The sequence below is a fragment of the Monopterus albus genome, unplaced genomic scaffold (genome assembly GCF_001952655.1).
Source record: "Monopterus albus unplaced genomic scaffold, M_albus_1.0 scaffold28.1, whole genome shotgun sequence".
Classification (NCBI taxonomy): Eukaryota; Metazoa; Chordata; class Actinopteri; order Synbranchiformes; family Synbranchidae; genus Monopterus; species Monopterus albus.
The window spans coordinates 493,880-509,735 of record NW_018127908.1 but is presented as its reverse complement, the minus strand read 5'-3'; the positions used below and the strand labels follow the sequence as shown (position 1 = coordinate 509,735).

At 40.7% G+C, this 15,856-nt stretch overlaps 1 protein-coding gene and 1 long non-coding RNA gene across 3 annotated transcripts in view; both read right to left on the bottom strand.

Annotated features, from left to right (window-relative positions):
- Positions 1-4,223: 4,223 nt before the first annotated feature.
- LOC109957722 (uncharacterized) lies at positions 4,224-7,574 on the bottom strand. Its single transcript, XR_002274583.1, has 5 exons — positions 7,356-7,574; positions 5,478-5,626; positions 4,823-4,911; positions 4,423-4,516; positions 4,224-4,318 (listed from the first exon to the last, which is right to left on the bottom strand). It is a non-coding gene; the product is annotated as an uncharacterized LOC109957722 (long non-coding RNA).
- A 1,002-nt stretch (positions 7,575-8,576) lies between these two features.
- Positions 8,577-15,856, bottom strand: part of ephb1 (EPH receptor B1) — a 151,331-nt gene continuing 144,051 nt past the window's right edge. For both annotated transcript variants that reach the window (XM_020595730.1, XM_020595731.1), the window contains exons 14-17: positions 14,535-14,728; positions 13,590-13,745; positions 11,329-12,799; positions 8,577-9,088 (exon numbers count right to left, since the gene is read on the bottom strand). In XM_020595730.1, the coding sequence (XP_020451386.1) occupies positions 12,691-12,799; positions 13,590-13,745; positions 14,535-14,728 (459 nt within the window). In that variant the 3' untranslated portion in view covers positions 8,577-9,088; positions 11,329-12,690. The remainder of the gene's footprint in view (positions 9,089-11,328; positions 12,800-13,589; positions 13,746-14,534; positions 14,729-15,856) is intronic.

The window sequence follows — 15,856 nt, the reverse complement described above, 5'->3', positions numbered from 1 at the left end:
ACGACACATGCGCTTCTGTCACACAGGTGGGTAACATCAAAAATCACATTTAAAAATGTAATGTGCAGCGTTTGTATGCGGCGTGTAGGTGTTCAGGTGTTATTCTGAGGTAAAGCAGTTGAACAAGTGTATATTTACAAGTTTAGGTGGGGTACTTTGAGTGTCAGTGTAGAGTCTATGCTAGCAAGAAGCTCTTCAAGCTGAAGGGAAGCCCAGGCAAGCCAGGCATGTGCCCACTAATTGGTTCCATGTCAGTTAGCCCTCCAGTACAGGTTTGTTTTGTTGTGTTGTTCACTGTAGCAATGAGGCTAAACTTTAAAACTTGTTTCAGTAAGTTTTCTGTAGAAACATTCATGTTTTCAACACTTTCTAGTTCAGTAATGCTAGTGAAGACATTGGTCTTTGACACACAGGTTTCTTTCCTGTAGTGGAGTACCTTTTTAGGCAGATAGGCTAACCTGCACTTTTACTTTACTGTTGAGTTCTGCTCACTTACTATATATAAAAGCTGGATGAACCCACAGTGATGCCACCAATTGGTTTTGAAACTTAAGTCTGGCCTCGCCATATTGATAGCGCTTCACTCCGCCTGCCAAGTGTCATTCAAAAATGGACAGGCAGCAAGTGAGTGGAGCTGAATGAAGCCAGCCACTCCTTTAATTGTGCATAATTTTTTGTCTCAATATAATTTTAATGGGTAAATTAAAAAAAAAAAGTCACCCCCTGTACAGTTGTCATGGAAGGGAAAATGTCTATAGAAACCAAAACCACTTGTTGTACCGGGCTGTAAACGTGCCTATTTCTGCTGTGAAGTTGGGTAGTTGGGTGTTTTAACATGGGATTGACTCCCTTCTGGAGCCAGCCTCATGCGGCCATTCGAGGAACTGCAGGCTTTTGCACTTCCGCGTTGGCTTCATTTCTCAGATTCGAAGGTTGCCCCTTGGTTCTTCTTCCACCTCTGTGTAAGATAGCGCCTCCACCAGATTGAAGACAAACCAAAAGCTGCCAGTCATCATCAGTGAACTTCATGAAAAGCATGTTTTGTTCAAAGTCAATTCAGATTCAGAACATTAGCAGGTTTTGTTGTCAATGAAATTATTAATTAACTTCGCTGTAAATAAGGTGTCCATGGAGACATGTTCACAGATAAAAGTAGTGATACAGTTTAAGGTAGATAAAGGTATTAAGGAGAATGGTGCGCTTATTGGAGTCAGGAGTGCTTCTCATAAAACCTCCATGATAGTGACATTTAAGCTGGCAGTATATGCTGTAGACTCTATTCACACTAACACTGCTTGGTAACTAACATTTTTATGACAGGCAGTCAGCTTCTGTTGCCTTACATTCGCTACATTTGTGTGCTATCTTTAGCTCAGTGTGTATCAATCAAGCTAGTGGTGCTGCACATGAAATATCCAGTTTTGTGAGGTTTATAATGTTTGGCCCTATATGTAAGCTGTAACAAAACTGGAATGCTGTAAAACCTTACATAATGTTGAAAGTTGCTTTCTCTGCTATTGGAAATATTGCATGTGCTAAATCAGCAGTATTGTGTTTTTTTTTTGTTTGTATACATGTTTTAGTTTATTAAGAAGTTAAATGTGCAGTGAATGTAAATTCAAACATTAGCCTACACTGTACAATGACAAAATCTGTGCAAAAGTTTTTTAATGAAAAACAAGTGAAACTCTTAATAGGCAGCCATTGTACACTTATTTTTAGTTTTCACTGTGCTAGAAGTGATGGTCATTCTGAGGCCAGAAGAATAACATTATTGTATCTGAATAATTAACAGAAATTAGACTCCTTTCCTCTGTTTTCTCCTTAATGCATCTGTGTTTCCGCCAACCTGTGATCTTAGGCAGCTGGATAAGGTGTGAAGAGCTCCATATGCCTTGGTCTAAATTTGCACAGGTGAATGCTATGTGCTATCCAAATTATATTAAAGGTGTGCAGGAAATATCTGCATATTTGTAAAAGGCACATGCACTTTAAACTTGCATGTTGTACTTGTACTGTGAACACATCCACTGATCCATAGTTTGTAACTTTACTGCCCAGGCTGTATACATATAAGCCAAATACACGTACATACAACTTATTTGTCCATCCGCCTTAGTGCCTGTCCAGTCAAGTGGTCTTTGTGCCCTTCAAATTATGAAACTTATGGCCTGGGGAGATAATTATTCACTAGCTTTTGCAGAATTTTCAATTTCCATTACAGGGTTTCTCATCCATGTTTGCTTCACACAATTTTGAATCTCAGTTTTTGTAGCATTCGGCAAAGCTAATCTATAAACTGAACAATCTGTTAAAAACAGTGCTCTTGAAGGCCTGCTGAGTATCAAGTGAAGAACTTGGAGCCACACAAGCCAGTGAAGAACTGTGTGTGTGCCCACCATCCATCCATTTTCCTCCGCTTATCCGGAACCGGGTCGCGGGGGCAGCAGTCTAAGCAAAGATGCCCAGACTTCCCTCTCTCCAGACACTTCCTCCACCTCGGCTGGCTCCTCTCAATGTGGAGGAGCAGCGGTTCTCCTCTGAGCTCCTCCCGGGTGACCGAGCTCCTCACCCCATCTCTAAGGGTGCGCCCAGCCACCCTGCGGAGGAAGCTCATTTCGGCCGCCTGTATCCGGGATCTTGCCCTTTCGGTCATGACCATAGGTGAGAGTCGGAATGTAGATTGACCAGTAAATCGAGTGCTTCGCCTTACAGCTACTTCTTCACCATGACGGACCGGTACATCAACCGCATTACTGCAGAAGCTGCACTGATCCGCCTGTCAATCTCCCGTTCCATCCTTCCCTCACTCGTGAACAAGACCCCCAGATACTTTAACTCCTCCACTTGAGGCAGAAACTCTCCACCGACCTGAAAGGAACAAGCCACCCTTTTCCGACTGAGAACCATGGCCTTGGACTCGGAGGTGCTGATTCTCATCCCAGCCGCTTCACACTCGGCTGCAAACCACCCTAGTGCAAACCGCCCCAGTGCATGCTGGAGGTCCTGGTTTGATGGGGCCAACAGGACAACGTCATCTGCAAAAAGCAGAGGCGAGATCCTGTGGTCCCCAAACCGGAATCCCTCCAGCCCCTGGCTGCACCTCAAAATTCTGTCCATAAAAGTAATGAACTGAACCGGTGACAAAGGGCAGCCCTGCTGGAGTCCAACATGCACCAGAAACAAGTCTGACTTACTGCCGGCAATGCGAACCAAGCTCCTGCTCCAGTCGTACAGGGACCGGACAGCCCTTAGCAAAGGGCCCCAGACCCCGTACTCCCGGAGCACCCCCCACAGGGCGCCACGAGGGACACGGTTGAATGCCTTCTCCAGATCCACAAAACACGTGGACTGGTTGGGCAAACTCCCATAAGCCCTCCACCACCCTGAAGAGGGTATAAAGCTGGTTCCGCGGCCGGGATGAAAACCGCATTGCTCCTCCTGAATCCAAGGTTCGACTATTGGTCGGATTCTCCTCTCCAGTACCTTGGCATAGTGCCCACCAACCATCTCTAATAGAGATTTTCATTGCTTGTTTTGTTAATCTGGATTTATGTCCTATGTTGCTATTAGGAGCCAGAAGTTTATATAGTACAGTGTTATGACTATTTGATAAGTTAAGGTAGATAATCTGTCACTTGAAAATGTTGCTTTATCTTTGCTGGCTGTAGTGGTGTGGACATCAGCAGCACTGCAAAACATTTCTTTTAAAACACTTAAAATACCATTAAGACAGAGGACTGGCAATAGCATCTGGCTCTGTAGACTGGTAAAGTTACCCGGCACTGTAATAAAGTCAAAACTGTCTGGTTCTATTTTGCAATTGTTAAGCATTATAGATGTAAGGACTTGGGCCAAGGCTTCAATTCTTCACAGTCCGGGACACGAGACCACTTGTACAAACTGTACTCCAGCACAAGCCATGTCCACATCTGGAAACTGGTCCCACTGGAGGAAAAGAAAAAAAAATGTATACATCAAGTGCGGAGAGTGCTTTGAAATACATTTTGTGAATGAGTCAAACTGGGATCAAGCAAGTTTTTACAACAATGGTGAAATTAAAGAATACCAGCATATTAGAGCGGTATGCTTTTCTATCTTACCTCAGTGTTCTCAGGAGAGGTGACAGGACTCCGATTTCCCACAGTTGGTTTGTGGTGGAGTGAAGAGTTGTTCCACTCCTCAGCAAAGGTGCTCAAACCATCTTGGCTCCGGGCAAAAAAAAAAAAAAAAAAAAAAGATCTAGTGGTCTGTCCTCCGTCAGCCTGTGGAGGCTATTGCACCAGAGGTTTGGTATCATGTATATAGACTCTCTGTCCTGAAAACAAAGACAAGATAGACCAAGTTACCTTTGGTCCATATCACATTTGAATTTGCACTGAAGCAAGCAACCCAATTATGACAGCAGGTAGAAATGCTCACTATTTCCTTAGGTTGTTGATATGTTTCTCTGAGATGAAACTATCTGGCACAGCCTTGATTGTCCACATTTCAGCTCCTTGGTCCCCTCTCACTCCTAAATGTGCACAAAAGCAGCAGTCAATATAGCATTTCAGTATTAAGATGGACAATGTTTCAGCACAAATATTCTTGCCATCTCTATAAAATTGTTTTTTAAGTTGCCCTGAAAATGGTTAGAAGACCACTGGCAGTGAGAAATTCAAGAACTCCTACTATGAAGCCTAACAACATAATTTAAGTTATTGCTACAAAATAGGAGATATTCAGCAACACTGGTGTAGTCCTTAATGCACCACAGTTGCTTAATCAAATTGTTTTACTTATTCCAACGTTAAAATTTTCATATCAAACAAGACTGTACCTGAATGCAATGTCATGTTTCTTTGCAGCTTCAAGGAAGAGCTCCAGAACCGTGGATGTCTTATTACTGGTCATTTGGAGGAACACGATCTAGGACAACAAATGTAGAGTTAACTCAGTAGACTCCTCAAAGTTGCTTTTAAGTGAACTTCTGCATCATACTATGCTGTTCTTAAGCTATTTCAATTAATTACATTTTAGACAATTGTAAATACATTCTGGGGGTGCCTTTCTAGAAAATCTTTCAGTTTCAATCAACCACATATCTGTACAGTAAACAAAAAAAGTGATGCACACAGATCTGTTTACCTTGTGACCCAACACATTTATCCTAGTGAATTAAATCTATTTGCTGGCTGTACTATCAAATCAACTTTTTCCATTTCATTTTTACTTGGAAGCAATGAAGATCAAGCATTATGGAGTTACGAAGATGTTAAACATTAAAGATGCAGCACTGGAAGTTTTTAATAAAGCAATATTGAGGGAGCAGATTTGAACAAAGAATCAATTGCATGCAGCTGTAATAAGTTTATCTAAATTTGTCACTTTTGAACTGAGTCAGGGAAAAAAAAAAAACAAGAGTTTTACCTGAACTTGTCAATGGGACAATGCATCACCCACTCGAAGAACTACAATTTAAAAATGTTTCTCACGTGGTCGACTTGAGCGTGGTGTAGGAGTGACGGGGGCCCGGAACACAGCGAGTCCGTACAACACACCCAAGACTACACAGCGCATGGAATCCCATACTCTTGTCCACTGCACCGTGTGGCACAATTCCCTGAGTTCACCATTCTATGACCTATTGGAAAATATATTGAAAGAAAGCATTAGTCCTATAATAATGTCCTAGTTATAACAGTGTCTCTGATCACAGGAAGAGAAACCTGAACAAACTAACTTTTAATAAAAATCATGAATGCGGGGGTGGGGGGGCACCTCTTACTAACTAAACGCAAATTGAAGGGCTATCATATGGCCTCTCAGATTATGATGCCCACTGAGGTTAAATGTGGGTTTTAATGACCATTTTTCATTAATTTATATTTGTCTTTTGCAATTCTGAATCTATTCACAGCCCCTCCTCCCCTGGTCTTTCCTTCAGCCTATTCTTACTAGTCAGTGATGTAATAATGTGTCAACAAACTTGGCTGCAAAAAAAAAAGGCAGTGGTAGAAAATAACTATACAATATTTAATGCTTAAAGTGCAACTGAGGTGCTGTATCTTTGCTTTACCTGGTTATTTTCATTTTCTGCTTCTTCATACCATACTTTTTTACTCCACTACATGCATTTGATACTGCAACTTGAGTTCCTAGATACTTTCCAGAATCACAGGAATAAAAGAAAAGCCTCATCATAAGAATTTGTTAACCTCTGGTGGGAAATTTACAAGCTACTCAGAAGTTAAAATTATAACTGCATCTTGAAAGCGATGTACACAATAATGCATCAGTAAAATTAATGTGAAATGCACAATTCTGCATGATTAGTTTTACTTTGAGTACTTAAAATATATATTGATGCCAATACTTATGCACTACTGAGTAACATTTTGAATGCAGGAATTTGGCTGTAACAGAGTATTCTTGCACTGTTGCATTGCTACTTTTACTTATTTAAAGAAGAAAGAAAGTACTTCATCCACCACTGTAAAGAGGTACCATTTCACCAATGTGGCAACACTTTGGGTTTTGGCACAACTAAAAATTATAGCCAATAGACATTTTTTCATCAAGTTTTTATTGAGCAAGGTTTATATTGTACAAGCATGAAGTATAAAGAAATCTTTTCTTGCTCTATTTTCAATTCTACAAGTAACAAAAACAAAAATAAAACAATAGAACATCGTGAAGCAAAACATATCCATCCCCCCTCCCATGCCCCCAGTTGCCACATACAAGTCTGATTAGTTATTAACTGTAGATGTAAGAAAATTGGAAAGAGGCATCCAGAGTTTATTGAAAAAGGGAAGTCTGTCAGAGAGTGTACCTCATTCTTTCAAGGCAAAGTGTATTTGTAAGATTACTAAGCCACAACTTTAACGGAGGTGTATCTTTTTTCTTCCAGTACATAAGTAACTTTTTGCCAATAGACAACTTTGAAGTGGTAGGCAGAGTTTCTTATGTAATCTGCACAAAAGTTGGGCAGAGTACAAATTTTCATGATCATTTGCACATACATCATCTTGTGGAATAGGCAACCGATGCTATCTGTTACACTGCTGAACTGCTTTGAAATCAGCTGCTGGTTTTGCTAGAGATGGTGTCTCACCCTGTTGGAGCTGTGTAGCTACAGAAAGACAGTGGTGTTGTGTTGAACTCTGTTTGCCACCGCCCTGCAACAAATACACAAACAGCTATCTTCATTTTGAGCTATCCCTACGTTAATTAAATTACATTAATGGACTGTGGACCCAACAGGGGATAATTTATAAGTCATTTCAATTTTCCCTCAATTAAACCGGTTTAACGATTAGCCTGATAGCGAACAAGCTCAAGACAAACAAACGAACAAACAGCAAACTTACCCTTGAGATGTTTTTTGCTAGCTGAGGTTTGCTAACGTGTTACATTAACATTCAGTTCTGGATAATGCCAGATAAAACAGAACCAACTGAGTTAAGCTGCCTTGAAATGAAAGCAAAGCACCTGCATAGGTAAGTTTCTATTAATGCTACACACCTGAGCAGCAGAAACCCTTAATGAAAGTTAGGACCTGAAGGATTCAACTCTGCTCTCTGATTGGACAATTTAACCCTGCTCTGTGATTGGATTGTCATTGTCCAATCAAATTTGGGTGTAAAAAAAAAAAAAACAGAGATTAGAATTCCTATAATTTATGAGTCCTACTCTACTGGTAACTTGAGTTTTAGTCCAATTTTCTACTTTCTATCTGTACACAGATGGTCACAAGCATGCTTAGTAATTTAATGTCTTCATGTAACATAATTTGTGGTGTTTCAGAAATGGTTTTACAAGTTACAAGTTTACAAGCTAAAAATCTTTGTGACCCTGTAAATCGAGCCCATAAATTTAGAATCAAGAGGTCGTCTGTAAACTACAATGGACAGTTACAATTACAGTTACATTTTGTGTTGTGTTTTGTGTTTGTTTAAAACCTCCAAGACTGTCTGACCGTTTCTATCCTTGCCATCACTGACTTTTTTTTTTTTTTTCAGGACAGGACATTGAAGACAGAACATTACATTATAACATAGAACATATTATAGGGGTGGGTATAAAAGTATAAAATGAATGTACACACGCAATAAATAAATAAAGACAGGGGGGGGTACTGGGAGTTATAAACAGTTATGGAGGAATGCTCAGAGTTGTATATATCATCATACCATTCAACTCACGTTAGTAACCATATCATTTGCATGCAGTGCACTTTCTGGTGTGTGAATTGCTTTTAAACATGACTACTGTAAATGCTTGTGTGTGTTTGAACCCCAGATAAGAGTTTCAGTTTGTTAAAACTGTCACTTTCTTGGAGAGCCATTTTTCGGTTTGTGTGTAATCCGAGTGATGACTTGTTTATTAGTGGCTGATGGCTTTTAACACGTGCTGCCAGCCAGACTGGCAGTGACAAAAAGCTGTTTATTTCCTTAGCCATTATGAAACCAAGCATTAGATGTGACACTTGCACACAACGCTGACAGTAGTGTCACTGGATAATAACCTTCCTCTCCCCTTTCTTGACTCACTATTAATGAAAACAGAATTATTGCCCATTGAGTCACAGACCACAAAGTGATTGACTTGTTTTTCAAGGCTTTTATTGAGTGCATTTTAGTACAATAGTTCTCAGAAAGTTACATCTTACAAACTCTTGACACATACTTGTCACAATTTACAAGTGGTAGCTATACAGAAACAAAACAAAGGAAACCGTTCACGCTCTTAAACAATCTACCTGTGCGCACATAAACAGCTGTACACACAAATGTGCCCTCTATGCACACACAATCAGTCTCTCTCTCTCTCTCTCTCTCACACACACACACACACACACAAACACAAATAAACAAACTATAACATGTGCACACCCATATTCAGCTCCACCATCCATTGTGTACCGTAACTGAAGGTTGTGACTGGTATCCTGAAAAGGTCCCATTTCACCTGGTCTTTCACCTCATTGGCTGCTGACAGCAATTCTTCATAGTGTTCACTCTGTGTCCGTGCAAGAATGTGTGAACACAAAGAACTGTGTATATGGTGTTTTATGTGAGTGTAAGTAATTTGAGGCCACAGTCTGAAACAGAAGAAAAAAGACAATGGAGTAATTTAATAAGTTTAGTTGTGCTGGGAGTCACGTCAGGTCTGAACATGGCTTCTGCTGTTCTGACCTATAAATGATAGGCATGAAATCAGCTACTAAAATGGTCATTGGTCACTTCTCAGAAGTTGCAGCAGCATGAAACATTTAGCAAGCTCTGTTCATGTGTTTTGTATCAGTGTTTGATGAATGGCTTTCATATGAAATGGGTCTCCGACAGGGATAGCACACCGCCTCTCCATTCATCACACTGGAGTGTCATTACAGTCAGATATTGAGAAAGACAAACAGAAAAAATGGGGGGAAATTAAACTGTTGCATAATGAATACATTCTATCATCTCATTTACAGGTTTTTGGGTTGAAAAGCAAATAGTGCACAAGACTGAGCTCAATAGAGGACTAATGCATTCAAATTGAATCTGTGGCTTTAGTGAAAAGGATTCATGCCAATCTTGATGAGCATATGATTATATTTAGGATTACTTGGTAAATCAATGACTTAGAGAATTGAATAGAAACAGCAATTGATTTGGCCCATGAGGCAAACCAGTTGCTTGATTGCAGTATTTTCCATTACTAAACTAAACCAAGGAAATTAACATTTATATAATGAAAGAGATGTTGCCACATAAACCATGCTGCAAGATGAAAGGGGCTGATTCACTTCAATGAACTTTCTAACTTTAATCTAACCATCCCCTCTTTATGCAGCTATTGCTCCACAACCCCACCCTCTCGTAAACTGACTCATCCCCCTCTATCTCATATGTGCACACTCTGTTGGGTCTCAGCCCACTTTCTCTTCATTAAGCATCAGGCTGGAAACCAGATGCGAGAATAACATAATCAAAGGTTCTGCCGCGTGTTTATGTGTGTGTGTCCTTATTTTTGATGGTCCCATCAGTCTCCCTCCCTGGCTGATCAGGTTCCTGTCAGATTGGGGTCCCCATCAGGTGTTTGCACCCCTGCCTGGGCCCACTAGAGCATGCAGTCAACCATTTCTCAGGCTAGCTCTAGCCCAGCAACAGCTCCGGCCCAGGACAGCTTGAGTATATGCAGGATAAATGAGCTGGAGGTCTGCCAGCCAGCGGGAGTAGCCAGGGAGAGAGGGCAGGACAGGCAGAAGAGTGGGAGGAGAATGACTTAAGGGGGGTAAGTATACTTAATAATGCGCTAATGGGCCTGCCATCAATTTCTAATTTTGGATGCAAGGTGGTTAGAACTGCTGTCATTCATGTCTCTTCAGATGGAGCCAAAAGGGATTTCAGCAGGGTTACAACTACTGCGAAGAATTGATACTACAGTAGCTCAGGAGAATTGTCAGTGAGCTGAGCTAATTTCGCTGCCATGGCTGTACAGCAACACTGAGGTCAATTAATTTTAAAAGCCAGTGCTGCTAACTCTTTCATTAATACTTGACACAACTTGATTTGTAAAATACAACAACAGTGTCTCTTTGCTTTCCCAAAGCCTGAAAGCAAGTGAGCAGCAAGAAAGGGTAAGGATAACAGCAAAACCACAGCAACTTGTTATGAAGCACCATCACACTGCAGTCTAATCACACTGCAATCACAAAGCACCAGCCCCAGACTAACAAAAGAGAAATAATCCTTGTGCACTATCTAGAAGAATCTTCAAAATATACTCCAAAATGCTGCAGTGTAATTTCATAGAAGATATCCATGGCATCCCTTGGGAATAAAACAGATGTCTAACAATCCAGTACATCCAGAGTAGATTTCCAAACACCAGTTCCTATAGCTAGGACTTATGCAGAGACTGACATATGTGTGAAACTCCCTTAGGTACCTTGGCATTTATTTTCAACCCACAGGGCAGAAGCATATAGTGAGACTGCATAGATTTACTTAGCAGTTTAGCTACAGTAGTTTATGGGAGGCCTTTTTACACTGTGAGCAATGTGCACATGTGGGCTGTTTTAGTCTGCATGTTCATCCAAATGGCATCGTGCGACTCCTGGAAAACCTCACCCTAGATGTTGATTTTCACGGTCTGGAGAAGTGATGCTGATTCACTCTGACTTCCAGTGCCTTGATTAGCTACTCTCCCATGCATTTCAGCCTTTCAGCAAATCTTGCTTTGGCCAAGATATTTACAGTGCCCATGATAAAGACTTACTGGATTTAACTGAAATAAAATCTACCATGTTGTTTTTTCTTTGCCTTTTCTTTTGTCTGATCTGCAGGTACTTACCAGCAATTTGGGCTGGCCAAGGCGTGGAGTTTCCTTCCCCTCTGGATGGTGCTCAGCACTCCCAACACAAACAGCAACAGATTAAACAGAAAATAAAACATAAAACATATCTGTACAATTAAGTGCTCACCAGCAAGAGACAGTATGTGTACACCCACATTTAACATGATCTCCAATAAATGGATATTTTATCAATTATTTTAACTCCTACAGCAACTTTCATATAGATCTACAATACCAATTCTTAGCCTATGATTCCTTTATATTTCCCTTGGGTTAGGATTCAGTCAGGATTGTCCTTGTGCCCCTGGAACAGGGAGACATATAACCCGGAGTCTGTCATCTAGTCGTCCAAAGGGAACCAGGGCACCGTAGCAATCTACAAATTGCATGTGCATCACAATCTAGTCAACAAACGTCTTTGCCAAAAATGCAAGCAGAGAGTTCTTTACATACATATTCATACATATCACCTTCAATATGAAGGTTTATTATGAAAGATATAATCATATTTAGAAAGAGATAAACATATTAATATTCTCTGAATCTGGGTGGGGCTGGCTAAGAAGTCCTTTGGCAAGGCCTTCCACCCTGGACTCCACAGGTAGTGTTAAAGTTAAAATACAGATGGGTGGCATCTTGCTATAGCGATAAAACAAACAAACAGATGGAAGAATACACTAATTTAAGTAAGCTCTGAATTCTTCACCACTCCATTTACGATACTTTTTATCAGATTCTTCAAACAAGCAAAAGACGGTGTGTAAACGTTGCTTTGCTGTACATCCCTGTGTTTTTCCCCCTCTAAGTATTCCTACTGGTAATTGCTTTTTCTTCTGGGTCTTATTTCTGGCCAGGTCAAGGCATCTTCATTGCACACACTCGATGAAGGTATGGGTAAAATCACAGGTCACAAGTTGTTTCTAAAGGTCTCACAATTCTGTTTACAGTTTTAACATCTTCTAGTCCAGGTAATATAGAAGTACAGTATCACTCATTTTACATTACAAATTATGAGAGATTACCTGCAACTATGTCTGGCTGTTGGAATTATTTTGGTTCACTATGACATGAATGGCAGCTCATAACTACATGAACTGATTTCTGTCTTTCCTTTTGTGGATACATGAAGAAACAAAATCAAGTCTGGACCCTGAACTCCTGACATGGATTGTTTGACGTGTGACAGTTGTTAACCATGTAGTAGTGTAGACCCTGGTCTCCTCTTGTTATGGTAGTGGATTAAATTAAGACAATAGTCTCGACTCTGGCGCGTTCCGATGGATCGGGGGTCATTCGAGGGCTGCAGTTGTTGTTGGTCCTGCGAATGCTGCCCATTCCATGGCACAGCGCCCCCTGTAGTCATGCCATTGTTGTGGGTGACTGGCTCATCTGCACCCTCATGGACTGGATATTACTGAGGATCTTCTTCTGGTGTCCTGCCAGGGTCACCCCTATTCTCAGCAAGTCCCTAGAGAGAAAGAGGCAGAGAGAGAAAACTGAAATGCAAGAATATATTCTGAAGCAACAGATGAAAGGATTTCCATCATACTGAAGATGGAATGGATCATTTGAGTATGAAGCGATTATACTGACAAAAAACACCTATAATTTCCTGGTGCATTTACAGTACAGTCCTAATATCACTATATATGAAAGCACAGTTTCAGGATGGAAAGCTAGTGGCAATGAACAGAAGATTCTATCAATCCAGAGAAGACTCAGTAATGCATGTTGCTTTGCATCGCAAAGAGATTGAATAGATGCCAACAAGCCCCGAGCATATATTTTTAATAAAAAATGTTAGAATGATTTTACATTTTCATATAGATTTGTAGACCAAGCAACATTGTTAATTAAAATAAGTACAATATTTGTGTCTTTTGGCACTATGAGGAAAGCTGTCAGTACTTTGAAACACCTTAAAAAATGCCTCTTAAAATGTTGTTTTGAAGGAAATTGCATCCATATTCACTTTGGAAAGTTGTTCATGGAACTTGCTTAATTATTATATCATAATACTTGAGAAGCACAGATGGAAACAGTCTTACCAAAATGTTACATTCTGTCATAATGAGTTATATTTTTATGTATTACGCACACAGGCTTTACTTTCATGCAATCACAGAAAGATCTGAATCACTGGCGGCATTCATGCTAAAAATGCATGCACTTGATGTTGAGTAATTTTATAGAACTGTGCCCATCGAGTGCCATATGGGTTTGGAGCTCTTAATTTGCACAGAGGCAGGTGAACTCACTCTGAGGTCATTTGAGCCACCAGCTGCAGGGAGGTGAAGCCTGAGTTGAGGAAGTTGTCTCTGTACTGGCTCATTTTGATGGCAGCAAGCCAGTCCTCTACTGAGCTAAAAGTGTTGAAGTCAGGTATGGATCTGTCCAACAGTGGCTGAGAAGGCCTGGGAGAGAAGGAGAGAGAGGGAGAGAAGGGGAAATAAGAGGAGATATAGAGCAGTGCTTTGATGCAATATTAAGCAAGGGGGATTTAAAGAGGGGGAAACTGTGGTTCTGGTGTTTGCGTGGGTGTGTGTAAGAGGAAGCAAGATTGAGAATGTGCACATAGTATATGAGTACTGGCTTTAGAATGTATTTTTACCCTATAATTTTTTACCTCTATCTATCTGCCTGCCTGTTATAACAAGTTTAAAATAATTTTCTTGTATCATGGGGGGAAAAAAACCTTCCCTTCTTGGTCCCATGATGACGCAAGCTATGCAGATGCTTCTAAGAGACAGAGTGACAATTAAAGAAACCATAAACATGTTCCATTGCACAAAATGTTCACCTTCCACAATGGCAGAAACCCAAAGCACACAACCAAAACAGATCTTTGAGGAAGAGTGGGAGAAACTGTCTAAGACAAGGTATGTGAAAGTTGAACGTAGTAAGATTTTAAAACACGTCAAGGCCAATGATGCCTCTACAAAATAATAAAACATATAAAATATGTATGTAAAGTTGTTTCTTTGCCTTTAAAGCTTTCACTCAGTCATTATGAGGTACAATTAAAGTTAGTTTTAAAAAGCCAACACAGGGTTAGTGGATAGGTGGGAGACAGAAGGGGGATAAAATCCTGGGAAGGAAAAGTTTAGGTTTGATGCAATAAATTAATCTTTATTTTATAAGGGTAAACAGATGAAAAGCATATTTGTGTGTCCTTTATGCCCACTTCAAGTGTTTGTACTCACACTGCAGGGATGTTGGCTACAGCTTTGAGGCTGGTGGGGTTACGGATCATCTTGTCCAGGGTGCTGACGATGTCTGTGAAGCGAGGTCGTACATTGCGGTCTTTCTGCCAGCAGTCCAGCATCAACTGGTGCAGGGCACTGGGGCAGTCCATGGGCGGTGGCAGACGGTAGTCCTGCTCAATGGCATTAATCACCTAGGGGACAAAAGTTAGGAAGGGGTCACTGTGTTACAACATCTATTCAAAAAAGGAGACAATTGATAATGTCATATACTACACTTAATCCATACAGTCATCATGACTAAACTGTGTCAGTTATAATGTTTTCTACCAGCTGGCTGGATGTTAATAATGTACTTCATCAAAAACAAAATACTGATGTGGTTGAGTTTTGAAGCATATCCACTCTGTAATCCTAACATGCCTCAACAACATCCCCATCCTCATACAGACACACTCCCTGTGGTCACTCAAGCAACAGTCAGCATTCACATTGATGTGCCCTTCTGCTTGACTCTAGCCAATCACATGTCACTGCTGAAGGACAGAGGGAGGAAGGAGAAGGAAAGGGGAACAGAGGCAGTGTCACTGTAGAAAGAAGTCGATGGGGAATGGACAGAGTGCATATAATTAACAGTGTGAAGCACAGTCTCTTGACACATGTCTCTTAAAGGCTGTGCCTTGTTAAAGAGAAGCTGCCACTAAGAGTTTCAAAGTAGTCAGTGTTAGTCGAGTGTTTTGTGAGTTTGAACTTGAGGTACATTTGGAGTCTAAGACTGAAGTGGATTTCCTGCAATTCAATGACCACTCCTCACAGTTTGTTTATTAATTAGAATAAATAGTCTGAAATACATGTACAAACAGTGAAGTCTAATTAAATGTATCAGAGTAAAACATATCTATTCTGCAGCTAAGACCACTGTAGACACCACAAAGACAAAGGATGACCCAGATTGGTGCATTACACACTGATGGATCTAACCCTCACCATAACCATGTGTCCACACTGTTTGTAAATATAATTGTTTCTTCAAAATTGCATAGTTTGGTGTGAAATCAAGTGTAAAAGATGTTATTATCAAAAATTAGGTGCTGCTCTGTAGGCTGCCAACTCCACCCAAGAGCTGAGTGCAACTAAACGGGAACTTTACAAATGGTGCATATGGAGAATTGGTTGTGTATGTGTGTATGGACTGAGCAGCTGGACATGCTGAGTGATGCCAGTCCTCTTCACTGCATCAGCCCCACCAGGCAGTGTTTGCTGCTGGCCCACTGAGGCAACATCTGCTGGGTTGGACGCTCCTCGTGGAGCGGGGTCCATAG